General features: G+C 44.1%; 1 protein-coding gene across 7 annotated transcripts in view; it reads left to right on the top strand.

The window, feature by feature from the left end:
- Positions 1 to 19647, top strand: part of LOC139577562 (microtubule-associated serine/threonine-protein kinase 2-like) — a 259047-nt gene that overhangs the window by 11983 nt on the left and 227417 nt on the right. For all 7 annotated transcript variants that reach the window (XM_071404646.1, XM_071404645.1, XM_071404652.1 and 4 more), the window contains exons 2-3: positions 11080 to 11218; positions 12559 to 12707. In XM_071404646.1, the coding sequence (XP_071260747.1) occupies positions 11080 to 11218; positions 12559 to 12707 (288 nt within the window). The remainder of the gene's footprint in view (positions 1 to 11079; positions 11219 to 12558; positions 12708 to 19647) is intronic.

Here is a 19647-nt window from a genome sequence, read left to right as displayed (position 1 = left end):
ACTTAGAGTGTTGGGAGGGGAACTCAGCAGTGATTGAATGAGGTTATGAGGCATGAGTTGAGGTGTTCAGAGGCTTCAGTGGAGGACATCATGGATGAATGGTGTTGGAGAAAAGCTCAACTCTTCCACTGAGGGCAGGACAGGATTTGACTAGGAAGACACAAAACAATAGCACAACACAGATAAAAGAGCTAAGACTTGGGCTAGTCCAAGCAAGTGTAACCGGTGTGAAATGGCTGGTCAGTTAGTGGTGCGCGCTAGTAGCGTTTCAATCGGTGACGTCACTCGCTCTGAGACCTTGAAGTATTTGTTTCCCTTGCTCTGCAAGAGCCGCAACTTTTGTGGAGCGATATGTAACGATGCTTCGTGGGAGACTTGTCGATGTGTGCAGAGGGTCCCTGGTTCGAGCCCAGGTAGGGGCGAGGAGAGGGATGAAGCAAAACTGTTACATTATTGCGGATCACTGGTTCCTGCGGAAAAGGAGGAGGTCAAAGGGGGGTGAGTGTAACCCGTGTGGAATGGCTAGCTAGTTAGTGGGGTGCGCGCTAATAACGTTTCAATCGGCGACGTCACTTGCTCTGAGACCTTGAAGTAGTTGTTCTGCTGCTTTTGTGGAGCGTTAGGTAACAGTGCTTCGAGGGTGACTGTTGTCGATGTGTGCAGAGGGTCTCTGGTTCGAGCCCAGGTAGGGGCAAGGACAGGGATGGAAGCAATACCGTTACACAAGGATTAAAATCATGTTGGTTAATAATGTGATTGTGTTTGTGATTGACTCTACATACAGTAATGAGAGAAGTGCTTGGAGTGGAAACATTCAATATGCCAGTGGATGAGGGCACATGAGACATGGCTTCAGTTGACATTGGTAGTGGAGTCCAGTGTTGCCAACTCCTCAGTAAGGAAAGTAGCTATTGGCTGCCATAAAGTTGCTAGAAGTCGCTAAATGACGTCATCACCTAATTTGCATAATTGGCCATGTAATTGTGATGGACGCTGTAGGAGAGAGGAATAACGTCGTGGGAGAGACAAAAAGTGAGTAAAAAACACCCTAAATATGTTTAGAACTACAAATGAACTTTCTTCTGTCGATTCTTGTTTTTTTTATGTCACAATTCCAACCCTCCTTTATCCTGGCTCGGGACCGGAAAAATTGACCCAAAAGAGACACTCTGGCGGAGTTACTTATTTAAAAAAATAAATATATATATATTTTTTTAGTTTAGTTTTCTTAATTTGGTTTGGTTTTTAACCTTATGGTTCACTTAGGAGCCTACAAGTCACAGTAAAACATGATTTATTTTTACCGTAACATTTTTTAATTTTTTTTGTATACATGGCAATGTGAGAAAATTATGGTAACTAGTCTGGCCCTAATTCAGGTTACTTTGTTTTTTTTTCAGACCCCCCCTCCACACACACACACACACAGGCTGTGCTGGCTCACAGAAAGAGTGGGTCATCGTCATTTTGGTCAAGGCTCTCTATGGCAGGTTCAGCAACTGAGGGAGCTGACTTAAATGAGTAAGCAGCTGATGTGCCAAAAAGCTGCAAAACATTATCAGGCAGCTGGTGCTCATAGCAAGCCTCACCAGACCGCTTCAGTCCATATCGAATGTACAGGATGGAGTTAAGGGTCTGCAAGGACATCCGATTTCTAAGTTTGCTTTTTACCACACTCATCTGGCTGAATAGTCTCTCGACTTAAGCATTCGAGTATGGCAAGTACAGCACAGACACAGCAGCCATGGCAAGTTCTTGAAACGGGTTGATATCAGCTGCATCCCTGAACTTCCAAATCTCACTCCAGAAGCCCAGTGTGTTTTTTGTCTCATTCCATTTACTAAGATGGATGGCACGCCATTGCTGGACAATCTTGTCTATCTCTGCAGGGGAGTAGCCAAGGAGCTTGGCTATTTTTTCTATTTCTCCAGGGCTCTTATTGTGCTTTAGAGTTTCCTCCACATTGAAAACTGACATGTACTGCAATGCTTCGATGTAGTCCGGCAGTCTCACCCTCAGCTCATTAGTGGATTGATGTGGATTAACAGGGCTAAGGGTTAAGCTAGGGGCTTTCATATGGAGATGCACATTGATTTGCTACTGTGCATTGAATGCATGCATCATCAAAGAAGTCAATGTTTATTTATATATATTTTTTTTTTTTACCCATTTTTCTCCCCAATTTCGTGGTCTCCAATTGGTAGTTAGTCTTGTCCCATCGCTTCAACTCCCGTACGGATTCGGGAGAGGCGACGGTCGAGAGCCGCGCGTCCTCCGAAACACAACCCAGCCAAGTCACACTGCTTCTTGACACAATGCCCACTTAACCTGGAAGCCAGCCGCACCAATGTGTCGGAGGATACGCCATACACCTGGCGACCGTGTCAGCGTGCACTGCGCTCGGCCCGCTACAGGAGTCGCTAGTGCGCGAAGGGACAAGAACATCCCTGCCGGCCAAACCCTCCCCTAACCCGGACGACGCTGGGCCAATTGTGCGCTTTCCCGTGGGTCTCCCGGTCTCGGCCGGCTGTGACAGAGCCTGGACTCGAACCAGGATCTCTAGTGGCACAGCTAGCACTGCGATACAGTGCCTTAGACCACCGCGTCACTCTGGAGGCTCAGAAGTCAATGTTAACACCAGAGAAAACAAGTGTGTGTTGTTTACAGTAGAACATAGTTCATATTGTGTACATCGAATGAAATGTCATTCGTCACATACTTCGTAAACAACAGGTGTAGACTAACAGTGAAATGCTTACTTACGGGCCCCTCCCAACAATGCAGAGAGAGAAATAATAGAAAAGTACTCATAAATGCACAATGAGTAATGATAACTTAGCTATATACACGGGGTACAAGTACCGAGTTGATGTGCAGGGGTACGAGGTAATTGAAGTAGATACTTTTGGTTGTGTATGTGGACACCTGCTCACTGAACATCTCATTCTAAAATCATGGGCATTAATATGGAGTTTGTCCACCCTTTGCTGCTATAACAGCCTCCACTCTTCTAGGAAGATGTTGGAACATTGCTGAGGGGACTTGCTTCCATTCAGCCACAAGAGCAGTAGTGAGGTCGGGCACTGATTGTTGGGCGATTAGGCTTGGCTCACGGTCGGTGTTCCAATTCATCCCAAAGGTGTTCAATGGAGTTGAGGTCAGAGCTCTGTGCAGCCCAGTCAAGTTCTTCCACTCAGATCTCGACAAACCAATTCTGTATGGACCTCGCTTTATGCACGGGGTCATTGTCATGCTGAAACAGGAAAGGGCCTCCCCCAAATTGTCTAGAATGTCATTGAATGCTACAGCGTTAATATTTCCCTTCACTGGAACTAAGAGGCCTAGCCCGGACCATGACAAACAGCCCCAGACCATTTTACAGTTGGCATTATGCATTGGGGAAGGTAACATTCTCCTGGAATCCGCCAAACTCAGATTCTTCCATCAGATTTCCAGATGGTGAACCGTGATTCATCACTGCGCCTGGTGATCTTAGGCTTGTGTGCGGCTCCTCGGCCATGGAAACCCATTTCATGAAGCTCCCGACAAACAGTTATTGTGCTGACGTTGCTTCCAGAGGCAGTTTGGAAATTGGTAGTGAGTGTTGCTACCGAGAACAGACGATTTTTACGTGCTACGCACTTCAACACTCTGCGGTCGGGTGTTCTGTGAGCTTGCATGGCTGTGTGCTCGATTTTTATACACCTGTCAGCAATGGGTGTGGCTGAAATAGCCGAATCCACTAATTTGAAGAGGTGTCCACATACAATAGGCAGAAATATACTATATATACAAAAGTATCTATATTATATAGTCCCAGGATCCTTTGATTAGTTATGGGCTTGGAGGGGACTATGGTGTTGAACGCTGAGCTGTAGTCAATTAACAGATTTCTCATATTGGTGTTCCTCTTGTCCAGGTGGGAGACGGCAGTGTGGAGTGCAATAGAGATTGCGTCATCTGTGGATCTATTGGGGCGGTATGCGAATTGGAGTGGGTCCAGGATGTCTAGGATGATTGTTTTGATGTGATCCGTGACCAGCCTTTCAAAGCATTGCATGGCTACAGATGTGTTATTTAGACAGGTTACCTTGGTGTTCTTGGGCACAGGGACTATGGTGGTCTGCTTGAAATATTTAGCTGTTACAGATTGGGTCTGGGAGAGGTTGAAAATGTCAGTGAAGACACTTGCCAGCTGGTCAGCGCATGCTTTGAGTACACGTCCTGGCAATCCATCCTGGTTTGTGGTCTGTTAATTAGAAATATTCTATCTTTGCAGTGGGTTTTTGTGTGTGTTTTCAGGGATTATCTGGCTGGCTGTCTGTGTGTTTGGCTCCAGCATGTGTGGTGACTGTGATCCATCACATCCCAGCCAGCCAGTGGGGCTTTACAGTGCTGGAGTTGCACTTAACAAAACTCACACACACTTTCCTCTGGGTAAATCCATCCGAATTCAATCACTTTTTGACAGCACCCTTTTTGATTTGAACGAAACCTTCCATACATATTTGCCCATTGTAGAAATGCTCACAATGTAAATTTTTGGACCTGAATGCCAAAACATTCAAGAGATAAAGGTTCTCAAAGTTGAACTATTTTGCATACCCCACCATGCCATGAGACATCCATGTCTTCATTACTGGAAAATATAAATGGTTGCGATTGATATATATTTTAAAATCTTACAAACAGGGTTAAAACTTTCTTGAAAAAATAAGTTATTTTAACTTGTCTTTTTTTTTTAACCTTTAAGCATTCAGGTCCAAAAACATGTAATATTCACATATGTTGTAGTTTAGGCCCTATTTTAAATCATCTGAGGTTTTTGAGTTGTGCCTGCAGAGGTCAATCAGCCGGTGTCCAGTGCAGATGTGAGTCTACTCATCCCCGAGCCCTGCCTGCACGTGCAGACCCATTCTTCATGACATACTAAGGACATTCTAAGGCCTGAGTGAGAACACGCAATCTTCCTGATCACACTCCAGGCTCACATCATAGTCTCACAGCAAGCTTTGTGGTCCTCTGTTAGCTCTGCTCAGTTGGTATGACACTTGCAATGCCATGATAGTGGATTTGATTCCCGGGATCAACCATACTTAAAAAATGTATGCACACATTACTGTAAATCGCTTTGGATAAAAGTGTCTGCTAAATGGCATATAATAATAATATTATTATTATATATTAGATAGTCTCACTGCCCAGTCTCAGGTTGTTGTCCATGGCCCATTGAGACGGTGGGGTGTCAGTCAGGGTAAGTAGTATGTGAAATGTAGAAAAAAGTACCCTGACTGCGTCGTCTAATGCGCGATTGTGTTGACTCCCGCCATTTGTTCATTTTGGTACAGCATGTCAATTTATCTGATATCAGCTGTTGTCAAACACGTGAGTCGGAAAAGACGAGTGAATTTTCACTAGATCAAACGGCAGAATTAGTATGCAGTTTGTAGTACGCTAGTATGGAGGAAACGCAGTGGAGAAACAACCTCGGTGGAGAGGGCAGGAAGGAGACACTCTGCCAGGTGCCAGTTATGAGACCGCTCACTATGGAAAACATCTGAACCAGAGAGAAAGAAGGAGAGAGGGAGTCATGCCACAGAGGAGTAATGTAAGCCAAGCATAAGGAGCTTTCATTTGGGAGAGAAGGATGGAGAGCTGGAGCCAAGGCTTAGTGATTGCCTGTTAATAACCTCTACGGGATCAGTGTACTTGCACCGGGACGGTTGAGCTAATGTGATTAGCATGACGTTGTAAGTAACACGAACATTTTCCAGGACATAGACATGTCTTATATGGGCAGAAAGCTTACATTTGTGTTAATCTAACTGCACTGTCCAATTTACAGTAGCTATTATAGTGACAAAATACCATGCTATTGTTTGAGGAGAGTGCACAACAACATAACTTTTATCACGGCAACGGGTTTGATACATTCACCTCTGAAGGTAAATAATGTACTTATATTCAGTAATCTTGCTCTGATTTGTCATTCTGAGAGTCCCAGAGATAAAATGTAGCATAGTTTTGTTTGACACATTTTTATATTCAAATGTAGGAACTGGGTTAATTTTTTTTTAACCCATGGCGTTTTCTTGTATGTATTATCTTTTACCAGATCTAATGTGTTATATTCTACTACATTAATTTCACATTTCCACAAATTTCAAAGTGTTTAATTTCAAATGGTATCAAGAATATGCATATCAAGGCTTCAGGTTCTGAGCTACAGGCATTTAGATTTGGGTATGTCATTTTAGGCGAAATTTAAAAAAAGGGTCCGATCCTTACCAGCTGGTGTAGTATTGATAGTGACACTTCTCTACAGGGCCTCCTCAGGCTACAGGACATAACTAACTACCCGTGTTCACACACAAAAATTCTCTCCAATGCCCTTAAAAACCGATGGTATGTGTATTTAACAGCTGTATTTTTCCCTACCTCTCAAGCCTGACAATATATGTGTAACTCTGCCACCTAGGTGTAAAGGAGTGAAATGCAGTGGTGGAGGCATTGAAACATACTGTACAAGAAGCTCTCCCCATCTCCTATGGCTGTGCCTGTCAGTGTCACATGCTGCAGACGCATACATGCTGCTCACTAGAGGGCTGGAGGGCAGCCTGCCTTGCCCTGGGGTAGCCTACACACCTGTGGAATGCACAGACCGGCATTGATCAGGTATAGAGGAATGCGGTATTACTAACCAGAGACAGGGAGACTTACTTTGATTCTGCCGCAACTTTTGATTGTTGAATAGATATCCAAAGCTTGAACTACTGAATGCAGGTTGTCTGTGTGTGCTTTTGCATCTGTGTATTTTTCAGGGTATTTGGGAGTGAAGGTTTGTTTGCTGTTTGTGCTGTGCTGCCGGCTGGCTGGTTGGGAGTAGCGCATGCGTTCATTCCAGCCCTTTGATGTGTGCGGCTGGGAGGTTTGATGGGCGCGCTGTGTCTGACACCACAGGACATCCAGATGTTTCTGGAACACTCCTCACAACGCCAGGGGTTGATCTGGTGGCTTGGGAGAGGAAGTGATGACCTCGGGGTTGTTCCATGTCATTTCAGCAAGTTATGACACCCACAATGGTTTCTGCAGTTAAGATGAGCATTCCAGCTACAATATGTTGAAATTAGCTAATTGATTGCACCCAAATTGGGCCTTTTCATTTGTAGGATTCACATAATATTGAATAAATATAGTACCTAACACCCGATTTACCAAACTTCATTCGGAACGTATTCAGACCCCTTGACTTTTTCCACATTTTGTTACATTACAGCCTAATTCTAAAATGGATTAAATCGTTTTTTTCTCCTCAATCTACACACAATTCCCCATAATGACAAAGCAAAAACAGTAAAAAAAATATTACATTTACATAAGTATTCAGACTCTTTACTCAGTACTTTGTTGAAGCAACTTTGGCAGCGATTACAGCCTTGGGTATGACGCTACGAGCTTGGCACACCTATATTTAGGGAGTTTATCCCATTATTCTCTGCAGATCCTCTCAAGCTCTGTCAGGTTGGATGGGGAGCGTCGCTGCACAGCTATTTTCAGGTCTCTCCAGAGAGAGTGTTCATTGATCATCCTTGAGATGTTTCTACAACTTGATTGGAGTCCATCTGTGGTAAATTCATTGATTGGACATGATTTGGACTGAAGAGTGGCTTCCGTCTGGCCACTCTTCCATAAAGGCCTGATTGGTGGAGTGCTGCAGAGATGGTTGTCCTTCTGGAAGGTTCTCCCATCTCCACAGTTTGGCTGGGCGGCCAGCTCTAGGAAGAGTCTTGGTGGTTCCAAACTTCACCTGTCTATATAAGGTCCCACAGTTGATAGTGCATGTCAGAGCAAAAACCAAGCCATGAGGTCGAAGGAATTGTACATAGAGCTCCGAGACAGGATTGTGTCGAGGCACAGATCTGGGGAAGTGTACCAGAACATTTCTGTATCATTGAAGGTCCCCAAGAACACAGTGACCTCCATCATTCTTAAATAAAGAAGTTTGGAACCACCAAGACTCTTCCTAGAGCTGGCCGCCCAGCCAAACTGAGCAATCGGTGGAGAAGGGCCTTGATCAGCGAGGTGACCAAGAACCTGACAGAGCACCAGAGTTCTTCTGTGGAGATGGGAGAACCTTCCAGGACAACCATCTCTGCAGCACTCCACCAATCAGGCCTTTATGGAAGAGTGGCCAGACAGAAGCCACTCTTCAGTAAAAGGCACATGACAGCCAGCTTGGAGTTTGCCAAAAGGCACCTAAAGGACTCTCAGACCATGAGAAACAATATTCTCTCGTCTGATGAAACCAGGATTGAACTCTTTGGCCTGATTGCCAAGCGTCACGTCTGGAGGAAACCTGGCACCATCCCTACGGTGAAGCATGGTGGTGGCAGCATCATGCTGTGGGGATGTTTTTCAGTGGCAGGGACTGGGAGACTAGTCAGGATCGAGGGAAAGATGAACAGAGCTAAGTACAGAGAGATCCTTGATGAAAACCTGCTCAGGATCTCAGACTGTGGGCGAAGGTTCACCTTCCAACAGAACAACGACCCTAAGTACACAGCCAAGACAACACAGGAGTGGCTTTGGGACAAGACCCTGAATTTCCTTGAGTGGCCCAGCCAGAGGCCAGACTTGAAGCCGATCAATCAACTCTGGAGAGACCTGAAAATAGCTGTGCAGCGACGCTTGTAGCGTCATATCCAAGAAGACTCAAGGCTGTAATCGCAGCCAAAGGTGCAATTGAATTTACCACAGGTGGACTCCAATCAAGTTGTAGAAACATCTCAAGGATGATCAGTGGAATCAGAATGCACCTGAGCTTAATTTTGAGTCTCATGGTAATGGTTCTGAATACTTATGTAAATAAGGTATTTGTTTTTTATTTAGAATACATTTGAAAAACCTGTGTTCACTTTGTCATTATGGGGTGTTGTGTGTAGATGAATGAGGAAATGTTTTTATTTAATCCATTTTAGAATAAGGCTGTTACTTAACAAAATGTGGAAAAGGGGAGGGGGTCTGAATTCTGGAATGCACTGTATGTCTTAATTAAAGGGGCAGTGTTGTGTTTCGAGACATGCTTGAATATGCAAATAAGCCAATAGTCAGAGGGGTAGCCTACATTGTCTAATGCTCAGTATGGTAATAATAATTACTTTTATTTTCTAAAGTGGTTTCTTGCATCATACAACACAAAATATTGTAATTTACAGTTACCTATTTGGCCCATGGTGTTACAGACCAAGTAACACATGAATAAATGTCAAGCCCTTCATCATGTAAAAACTTTTTAAAAAGTATTGTGCAATGTAGTCCTGCATTGAACACCACATATAGGCTACTGTAGGCTATATCATAGGAATCAAAAGCTATTTCTAAGTGAAACTTATGGTATTTGCTCCATTGGTTTTGTTGGTAGGCCTACATTATGCTCAAATAGCCACAATAGCCTGTTAGCTACTGTCTAAAACTATAAGGGTACAGCCTCAGTGTTCACTATAAATGCACACCGGAAGATGCACAAAATTCTCACAACGTTCAAGTTTCCTCTCACAAGAATTAGAATTTGCTCATTGCCCTCAAAAATTTGAGGGAACATTGCTGGTGAGTATGCAGGCCATGGAAGCACTGCGACATTTCCATCTTCCAGGAATTGTGTACAGATCCCTGCGACATGGGGCCGTGCAATATCATGCTGAAACATGAGGTGATGGCGGTGGATGAATGGCACAACCTTGTCACGGTATCTCTGTCCATTCAAATTGCCCTCGATAAAATGCAATTGTTTTGGTAGCTTATGGCTGTTTATACGTATATCATTTAGCAGACAGTCTTATCCAGAGCGACTTACTGTAGTGAGTGCATATATTTTCATAATATTCCCCCATGGGAATCAAACCCACAACCCTGGTGCTGCAAGTGCGTTGCTCTACCAACTGTGCTACATAGGACTAGGCTTTTTTAATATGCATGGATTATCTTGGCAAATGAGAAACACTCGCTAACATGGATGTAAACAAATTTGTGCACACCATTTGAGAGAAATAAGCTTATGGAATATTTCTGGAATCTTTTATTTCAGCTCATCAAACATGGAGACTAACACTTTAAATGCTGCATTATATTCAGTATAATTTATGAATTCTATAAACTGAAATGGCCAATTTGGGTGCAATCAATTAGCTTTATTTCTCAGAGTTCAAATTGTCTTTCAACAAAATAATGTTGCATGAGTGGCTATCTTATCTGATTCAACGATTTCAGAACAGAGATGGTGGCTGTCAAAATACTCTTTCTTGTGCTCTTTGAGGTGGAATGACCCCTCAGCCAAGCCAGGTTTCCATGGTGACGGATGTTTCAGAGGCCTTCGAAGCAAAAGCAAATAGGCCTGACTCATCGTACTGGCTGTACATCACATCCTCCATGTGTCTGTCTCTGGTGATCTCAGTTGGAATTGGTATCAACAGACAAAATCATTATCTCACTTCAGTAACTATCCACACTTTACTACTGAATTAAAATCAGTTCCTCCTGTCCTTTTAACCAGCAGCTCTCAACCACTAAACTGTCCCTGGACCAGTTACTAAGGGCAAAGCCTAACAAACATCATCCAACGACTGAGTGATTGATTTATGGTGAACGGTAATGCAACTGGTGTGTGTACACTGCTCAGAGGCAGAGCACAGTCTCCCAAAATGTGAAGAGCAGGTGTGTGTGCCTGTCTGTGTTAGTGCTGTCACGATACCAGCATTTTGACTTTGATACCGATATAGTGACTGACTGGGGCTTGGTTGGCTTTGCTGAGGCGTGACTTCACTGTTGAACGGCTGCAGCCGTGCAACACGTGTTCCATTGCTGAGTGGACTTGGACGAACAGGCTACTTGACTTGTTGGGATTGGAGATTCGTTTTTTTAATAGGCCAGTCTTTTGTTTCTTCTCCTTCAACTCCTCTCTTTTTACTTTCCTCCTCCTTCCTCTCTCTCTCCCTCGCCTCCACTCTCTCTCTCCCTCGCTTCCCCCTCTCCATCCTCCCTCTCTCTCCCTCTCCATCCTACTCTCTGTCACGCTCTCTGTAGGAGTTTGCTGCGCCCCCGCCCCTGTTGTTCAGAAAGTTGAGTAATCCTGACTTGTCCCCCGCCGCCAATAAGACCAAACTACACCGACAGCTCAGCCAGGATGATGGCCGCACACGCCGTAGCAGTATGGCTATGACCGGTAAGAGAAACACACACACACACACACACAATCCCAGAAACCCTAGACCCACTACAATTTGCATACCGACCTAACAGATCCACAGATGATGCAATCTCTATTGCACTTCACACTGCCCTTTCCCATCTGGACAAAAGGAACACCTATTTGAGAATGCTATTCATTGACTACAGCTCAACGTTCAACACCATAGTGCCCTCAAAGCTCATCAATAAGCTAAGGACCCTGGGACTAAACACCTCCCACTGCAACTGAATTCTGGACATCCTGATGAGCCACCCCCAGGTGGTAAGGGTAGGTAACAACACATCCGCCACGCTGATCCTCAACACGGGCCCCTCGGGTACGTGCTCAGTCCCCTCCTGTACTCCCTGTTCACTCGTGACTGCATGGCCAGGCACAACTCCAATATCATTAAGTTTACTGATGACACAACAGTGGTAGGCCTGATCACCGACAAGACAGCCTATAGGGAGGAAGTCAGAGACCTGGCTGGTGTTGGTGCCAGGACAACAACCTCTCCCTCAACATGATCAAGACAAAGGAGATGATTGGGGACTACAGGAAAAGGAGGACCGAGCACACCCCCATTCTCATCGACAGGGCTGTAATGGAGCAGGTTGTGAGCTTCAAGTTCTTTGGTGTCCAGATCACCAACAAACTAACATTGTCGAAGCACACAGTCGTGAAGAGGGCACGACAAAGCCTATTCCCCCTCAGGAGACTGAAAAGATTTCACATCGGTCTTCAGATCCTCAAAGTTCTACAGCTGCACCATCGAAAGCATCCTGACTGGTTGCGTCACTGCCTGGTATGGCATCTGCTCAGCCTCCGACCGCAAGGCACTACAGAGGGTAGTGGGTACGGGCCAGTACATCACTGGGGCCAAGCTTCCTGCCATCCAAGACCTCTATACCAGACGGTGTCAGAGGAAGGCTCTAAAAATTGTCAAAGGCTCCAGCCACCCTAGTCATAGACTGTTCTCTCTGCTACCGCACGGCAAGTGGTACCGGAGCACCAAGTCGAGGTCCAAGAGGCTTCTAAACAGCTTCTACGCCCAAGCCATAAGCCTCTTGAGCATCTAATCAAATGGCTACCCAGACTTGTACTTGTTCCTTTTATTTCTTATTCGTATTTTTTAAACTTCATTGTTGGTTAAGGGCTTGTAAGTTAGCATTTCACTGTAAGGTCTACACCTGTTGTATGTGACTAATACAATTTGATTTAATGAGTCCATACGTGGCACTTCTGGAGTGCTTTCGTATCTATCATTCTGCTTTTAGATCTGGATGAGCTGTAGTTTACCCTGGTTGACTGGTTCCCCCCCTCCCCCATACCAGGTAAGCAGCAGCTTCTTCCCCTGTCCAGCAGTATGCACGGTCGGGTGAGTCAGCTAGCCTGGCATCTTCCTGTAGAACCCCCTAACAACCTGGTCCGCATGAGGAACCAGTCCCTGGGCCAGTCTGCACCGTCACTCACTGCAGGACTGGTGAGTACACTACAAATACACGCACAGACAGACATAGACAGACAGACATGACAATGACTGCATTCCTCATCCTTATTCATTCATAGAAACACCATCCCGTTGTTCCTCATTTACAGTTGAAGTCGGAAGTTCACATACACCTTAGCGAAATGCATTTAAACTCAGTTTTTCACAATTCCTGACGTTTAATCCAAGTAAAAATTCTCTGTCTTAGGTCAGTTAGGATCACCACTTTATTTTATGAATGTGAAATGTGTCAGAATAATAGTAGAGAGAATGCTTTATTTCAGCTTTTATTTTAATCACATTCCCAGTGGGTCAGAAGTTTACATGCACTCAATTAGTGTTTGGTAACATCGCCTTTAAATTGTTTAACTTGGGTAAAACGTTTTGGGTAGGCTTCCACAAGCTTCCCACAATAAGTTGGGTGAGTTTTGGCCCATTCTTCCTGACCGAGCTGGTGTAACAGTCAGGTTTGTAGGCCTCCTTGCTCGCACACGCTTTTTCAGTTCTGCGCACACATTTTCTATAGGATTGAGGTCATCAGGGCTTTGTGATGGCCACTCCAATACCTTGAATATGTTGTCCTTAAGCCATTTTGCCACAACTTTGGAAGTATGCTTGGGGTCATTGTCCACTTGGAAGATGCATTTGTGACCAAGCTTTGACTTCCTGACTGATGTCTTGAGATGTTGCTTCAATATATCCTCATAATTTTCCTACCTCATGATGCCATCTATTTAGTGAAGTGCACCAGTCCCTCCTGCAGCAAAGCACCCCCACAACATGATGCTGCCACCCCCGTGCTTCACGGTTGAGATGGTGTTCTTCGGCTTGCAAGCCTCCCCCTTTTCCCTCCAAACATAACGATGGTCATTATGGCCAAACAGTTCTATTTTTTGTTTCTTCAGACCAGAGGACATTTCTCCAAAAAGTACAATCTTTGTCCCCATGTGCAGTTGCAAATCGTAGTCTGGCTTTTTATGGTGGTTTTGGAGCAGTGGCTTCATCCTTGCTGAGCGGCTTTTCAAGTTATGTCGATATAGGACTTGTTTTACTGTGGATATAGATACTTTTGTACCTGTTTCTTCCAGCATCTTCACAAGGTCCTTTGATGTTGTTCTGGGATTGATTTGCACTTTTCGCACCAAAGTACGTTCATCTCTAGGAGACAGAACGCGTCTCCTTCCTGAGCGGTATGACGGCTGCGTGGAAATTGCTCCCAAGGATGAACCAGACTTGTGGAGGTCTACAATTTTTTTTTCTGAGGTCTTGGCTGATTTCGTTTGATTTTCCCATGATGTCAAGCAAAGAGGCACTGAGTTTGAAGGTAGGCCTTGAAATACATCCACAGGTACACCTCCAATTGACTCAAATTATGTCAATCAGCTTATCAGAAGCTTCTAAAGCCATGACATTTTTGGGAATTTTCCATGTTGTTTAAAGGCACAGTCAACTTAGTGTATGTAAACTTTCTGACCCACTGGAATTGTGATACAGTGAAATAATCTGTCTGTAAAGAATTGTTGGAAAAATGACTTGTGTCATGCACGAAGTAGATGTCCTAACCGACTTGCCAAAACTATAGTTTGTTAACAAGAAATGTGTGGAGTGGTTGAAAAACGAGTTTTAATGACTCCAACCTAAGTGTATGTAAACTTCCGACTTCAACTGTATGTATTCCCCAATTAGCCAGAGACAAAATTAATCTTTAGGCCTATATTACTCTTTTATTGCGCTATCTTCCCAGCCAGTACACAGTGCTGTGCAGTATTGCCCTTTTTATACAGAGAGCTGCAGCAGGCAGGCAGAGATAGATAGAGAGATTGAGTCAGGCTGTCTCTATATTCACTAGTCAGGACAGCTGTCTGCTCTGAGCACTATACACACTGTCTGTCTGCCCATACAGTCTGCAAACTGAGACCTATAGCAGGAGAACTGGAGAGTGATTGAGTGTGTGTGGAAAAAAGGGGATACTTAGTCAGTTGCACAACTGAATGCATTCAACCGACGTGTCTTCCGCATTTAACCCAACCCCTCTCAATCGACAGCACCCTGGATGCAGTTGTTGTTTGGGATAAATTGGCTTGTTTAAGGGCAGAACAGCATATCGTTCCACCTTGCCGGCTCGGGGATTCGGACCAGCGACCTTTCGGTTACTGGCTTAATGGTCTTAGGCTACCTGCCACCCTACCTCTGTGTTCACACGTGGCGTTCGTGCATGTGTACGCGTGTGTGTGAGGAGATGTATCACGACTCACAGCTCATCTGACCTACATAATATGATAGGAATGTTGATAGCCGTATTGTGATGTGTGTGTTGCCTCCATTGACTGTATACGTTTGTAACAAGCTGTTGCTGCTCTAGGGCTATACCTACTGGCGGTGCATGGCACTGCAGGTTCATTCATGTGATCCATAAAATAGTCTTCAGCAGTTCAACCCACCAATAGATGGCAGTATTATCAAATCTCTGTTCTCAGCTTTGGGCAATGCTGTAAGATACAGTGGGACAAAGCTGTATATATTATAGCTGGTTGAGAGACACTCGCATTCATTGCATTATTACACGCTCACAGCATGGCCTTTAAAAAGTTGGTTCACTAAAACATTACAGGGTCATTACAGGGAAAGTTCAAGGTTTTGTCAATTCAAATGTAACGTAACTAACGACCGACGCAAATACCTATCAAAGGTTTGATTGTAAACAGTGTCAGTATGAATCAATTGTGTTGTCACGTTTCAGTGAGAAGGTGTCTTGACAGATTAGTAAAACTGGTACGTTGTGGTTTGTGTGAATGACATCAAGAAAGGCCCACAGACAAACCTTTTCTGACTTTTTGAAAGTATCCAAAGCTATTGCGTAATGCAGCCAACAGGAAATTGTGGAAGCGTTTTGAAATGGAAAATATGACCTGCGGAGCTGTTTTAGGTGAGCAAATAATCATAGTTCATTTATATTTTTCAGAGGCCAGTTCATTAAAGTTTTCCTCTACTTACATTTGAGTAATTTAGCAGATGCTCTTATCCAGAGCAATTAGGGTTAAGTGCCTTGCTCAAGGGGACACAAACAGATTTTTCACATTATTGGATCGGGGGATTTGAACCAGCGACCTTTCTGTTACTGGCCCAATGCTTTTAACTGCTAGGCTACCTGCCACCCCAACCACCCCTCCGGTTTCTGCCTTTAGCATAAATACAGTAGCTAACTACAGTAAGGTTCTCTGAGACTAAGTCCTCCAGTATTAGACAGCTTCCGGTAACAACCATTTTTATTTATCCTTTTCCTAACAGCTGTGGCATGTCTGTCGGTCTTGTGCTGAGGTTTGAATCTGTTATTGATTTCAATTACATTAGTTGTTCAGTTACAGTACATAGGCCTATTGGTGAAACACATTAACCCCTCTATTCTCCTGTACTGTAGCTAAGGGCTATGAGTTCAATGTCACCTAAGGCCTGAATGGCCCATTAATATCAGTAACTGTCAACCTGAGCCATAGTCAACATTGGGCAATATGGTTTGTTGATATCTTCACATGTATGAATTGGGCTCCCTGCCGAATTGGCTGGTGTAACAGGCATGTTGTGCCTTGTATGACACATGTTAACACAGTTCTTCATGGGATGTGGAAATCATGTCTTCTTTCACTGTCTTCCCTAGTGGGTCTGTCTTGTTTGGTCAGGCACTCATTTAATTGAATACTCTCATACAGTACAGTGCTCTGATGAGGGGAGATGGAGGCACTGCTGTCTGGTCTGGTCTGCACTCTGCAGGGAAACAACCCTGCATAGCCAGATGGTGTTTACATCCGGGTTAATGTGTGTTTGGGGCCTAGAGTGTGCACTTGGTGTGTGTGTTTTCATGAAAAATACATAATACGTTACCTATAATTCCTGGAAATCACCTGGTAACCTTTCAGAGTCCCAGATGGCCAGAGAGTGGCCTACTCTAGTGGGCTTAAGTGTCCCCTGAGAGAGGAGCACCTGGACAGGATGAGGATAACACTCACACACACATACACACACTGATTTCTAGGATATTTCTCATTGGTTTGAATGTTTTTATTTCTCTGGCACCCATCAGAACATCTAAGCTACAGCACTCGTCACCATGTACAGCCTGGTCTCATAGACTAAACGTAACATAGTAAATGTACATCTGGAACTCCCAAATTAGTATAATATGTTACGTTCGGTATGGTTGTATAAGACAGATGGTTACTTAAGGCAAATATGAAAGTAGGGTGGTTAGTGGGCGTATAATGCGAATGTCTAGCAACCCAAAGGTTGCGAGTTTCTTCACGGACAACTTTAGCATTTTAGCTAATTAGCACTTTTTCAACTACTTACTAATCTTTTTGCTACTTTGCAACTACTTAGCATGTTAGCTAACCCTAACCCTCCTCTTTAACCTAACTCAAACTTAACCCCTAGCCTAGCTAACGTTAGCCACCTAGCTACCTAGCTAGAATTCGTAACAAATCATGCATTTTACAAATTCTTAACATATTGTACGTTTGAAAATTTGTAACATATTGGACATTTAGCAAATTATTGCATACCATACAAAACGTAACATATCACACTAAATGGAGTGTCTCAGATTAACATAAAGAATAATACGAAATGCTCTGAGACCAGGTTGCCATGTGAGACTTAGGTTGTAGTAAAGTAAAAGTTGAGAGCATCCCTTATAGACTACTAGGCGAATGACCTTGAAAACCAAACCTTTCCACTCATTGAATTATTAAAATGTAATGCGCCAGACGCTTGTCAAACACGTCCATAGTATGTGCTCATTGTGTTGACTCAAGGCCGAACAGTTTAAGTCCAGCTCAGTTCTATTTCCTGAGTTTAAGATGATGTAGGTATAATATCAGCTGAATAATGCTAGATTGATGAGAGAGCGTGTAAGCCAAGGCATTAACATAGTGACAGTTGCATACTATTTGCATTTGTGTCAAAATGAAAGGTTTAGCTGGAACGGGAATAAACGCTAATAAATAAATAAAAAGGGAATAGTCAAGTGCTATTGTTCCACCGTGGCTCTTTTTATATCTCTCCCCAGCTTCATCATTAAAACACACTCAGCCTGCCACAGGAGACGAGCAGGGCCTTTTGAAATTGAAGATCATAATTCAGACATAAACAAAACAGTCTTTCTCCCTCCATTGTCATCGTTTTACTCGCTTGGAAATTACCATTTTCTTTTCACTTGCAGATCTAAATAACCCATGTCCGCTTTGGTTTGCCAAGACAGGAAAGGTTAAGTGCCTTAAAATGAGAGGGCTGTTTTTCTTTCTCCCGCTTGCTGTGTATTGATGCTTTTATCTGAGGCGTGGTGGATGGGATCACTTCAAAGATCTGGGGATGAATATTAGAGAGGGTATTAACCTCAGCCTGCCACGGCTGGAACACACTGGAGGATGACTGACAGCTGGGACTGGGCTGGAACTAACACGCGCACATTACACGCACATTACACACACACACACACACAGAAATTGAGCAAGGGCAGATCGCTGTATTGTATTTGTAAGATGACACCCGTAGAGAAGTTGATATTTAAAAAAATAAAATAAAAAAATTCAACACAAGTTTAAATGCTACTCTATTCAAGCAAGATCAACTTGAGTTACGTAAAGGACAACTTATTTAACTTGGACTCAATGACCTCATTGAGGAGTTCATCAAGACTTCTACCGAAATGAGCTGACTGTACTGATGATGCTGTATGAAATATACATGAGATCATGATGAATAATTACTGTGACTAGGAGCCTAAACAGAACTGTCTCCCAGTACCAGGATAGAGTGACACAACTGAACATGGTAGACAACGTCGCAACACATCAGACCTGTCTGTGGCTCATCAGTGTCTTCTCTCATCTGTCTGGGTCTGTAGGGTCTGTGTCCCTGCTTTGGACTGTGTGTCTGTGTCTTGTGTGTCTGTTACTGCTGCTATGCCTCTCTGTGTTGCAGTGACTATGCGTCCTTGTCTGACTGTGCGCCAGTGTCCCAATGTATTTTTTGGGACTATGGCCAGAGGGCCCTGTTTGTGTCTGTCAGTCTGTCAGTTGAAACCAGGCCGTTTCTTCTCCAACCTCAGCACTAAACAGCCTGGCTGGCCAAGGTCTGCTGAAGTGCAGTGATGACTCACACTATCCTCCCAAGGTTACATTTCCCACTCACAAAGAAAAGAGATGTGAAAAGAACTCTACATCTCTTTCCCTCTCTGTCTCTGTCTCTCCTTGGTTGTCATGTTCATAATTCATAGCCAAAGGAGGACAGCGTGTACCTGCAGTCACCTGGTGGGAGAGCTACTTTTAGCGCTTATACGTGACCAAAGTGATGTTCAGCGTACTGTTTATTGGGATCCCTGTGTCTTAGTTCGGCCTGCCTTGAATGCCAAGGTAGCCAGCGCTGTTGGTCGGTGAAACGAAGTGGGTCGGTGAGCAGGCTGGCAGCGCATGTCTTGGGTGTGTGAAGTGTGTCCTTCAGTGCAGCAGTGTCCTAGCACAAGGTAGCTACTGCAGCATATCCTCTTATGTAGGAGATCAAGCTGCCTACTGCAGGCGGTGCACAGAGAGATGATAGGCTTTACAGCAGAGAGAGGCCTGCCTTGCATGACAACACAGCATAATTTATCTCCCCACAGGGAATCTTTCAAGTCACAGAAGGACAGAGATCTAATTAAGCAATAAGGCCAAGGGTGTGTGGTATATTGGCCATATACCACAAACCACCGAGGTGCCTTATTGCTACTATAAATCGGTTACAAACGTAATTAGAACAATAAAAATAAATGTTCTGTCATACCTGTGGTATACAGTCTCATATGCCACAGCTTTCAGCCAATCATCATTCACGGTTCGAGCCACCCAGTTCATAATCTGTGTTTGATTGTGCAATGAAAGCATGAAAATCATGTTCCAGAACC

This window comes from Salvelinus alpinus, chromosome 6 (genome assembly GCF_045679555.1).
Source record: "Salvelinus alpinus chromosome 6, SLU_Salpinus.1, whole genome shotgun sequence".
In the NCBI taxonomy this organism is placed as follows: Eukaryota; Metazoa; Chordata; class Actinopteri; order Salmoniformes; family Salmonidae; genus Salvelinus; species Salvelinus alpinus.
The sequence above is the reverse complement of the archived record's forward strand: the minus strand, read 5'-3'. Positions and strand labels throughout refer to the sequence as shown.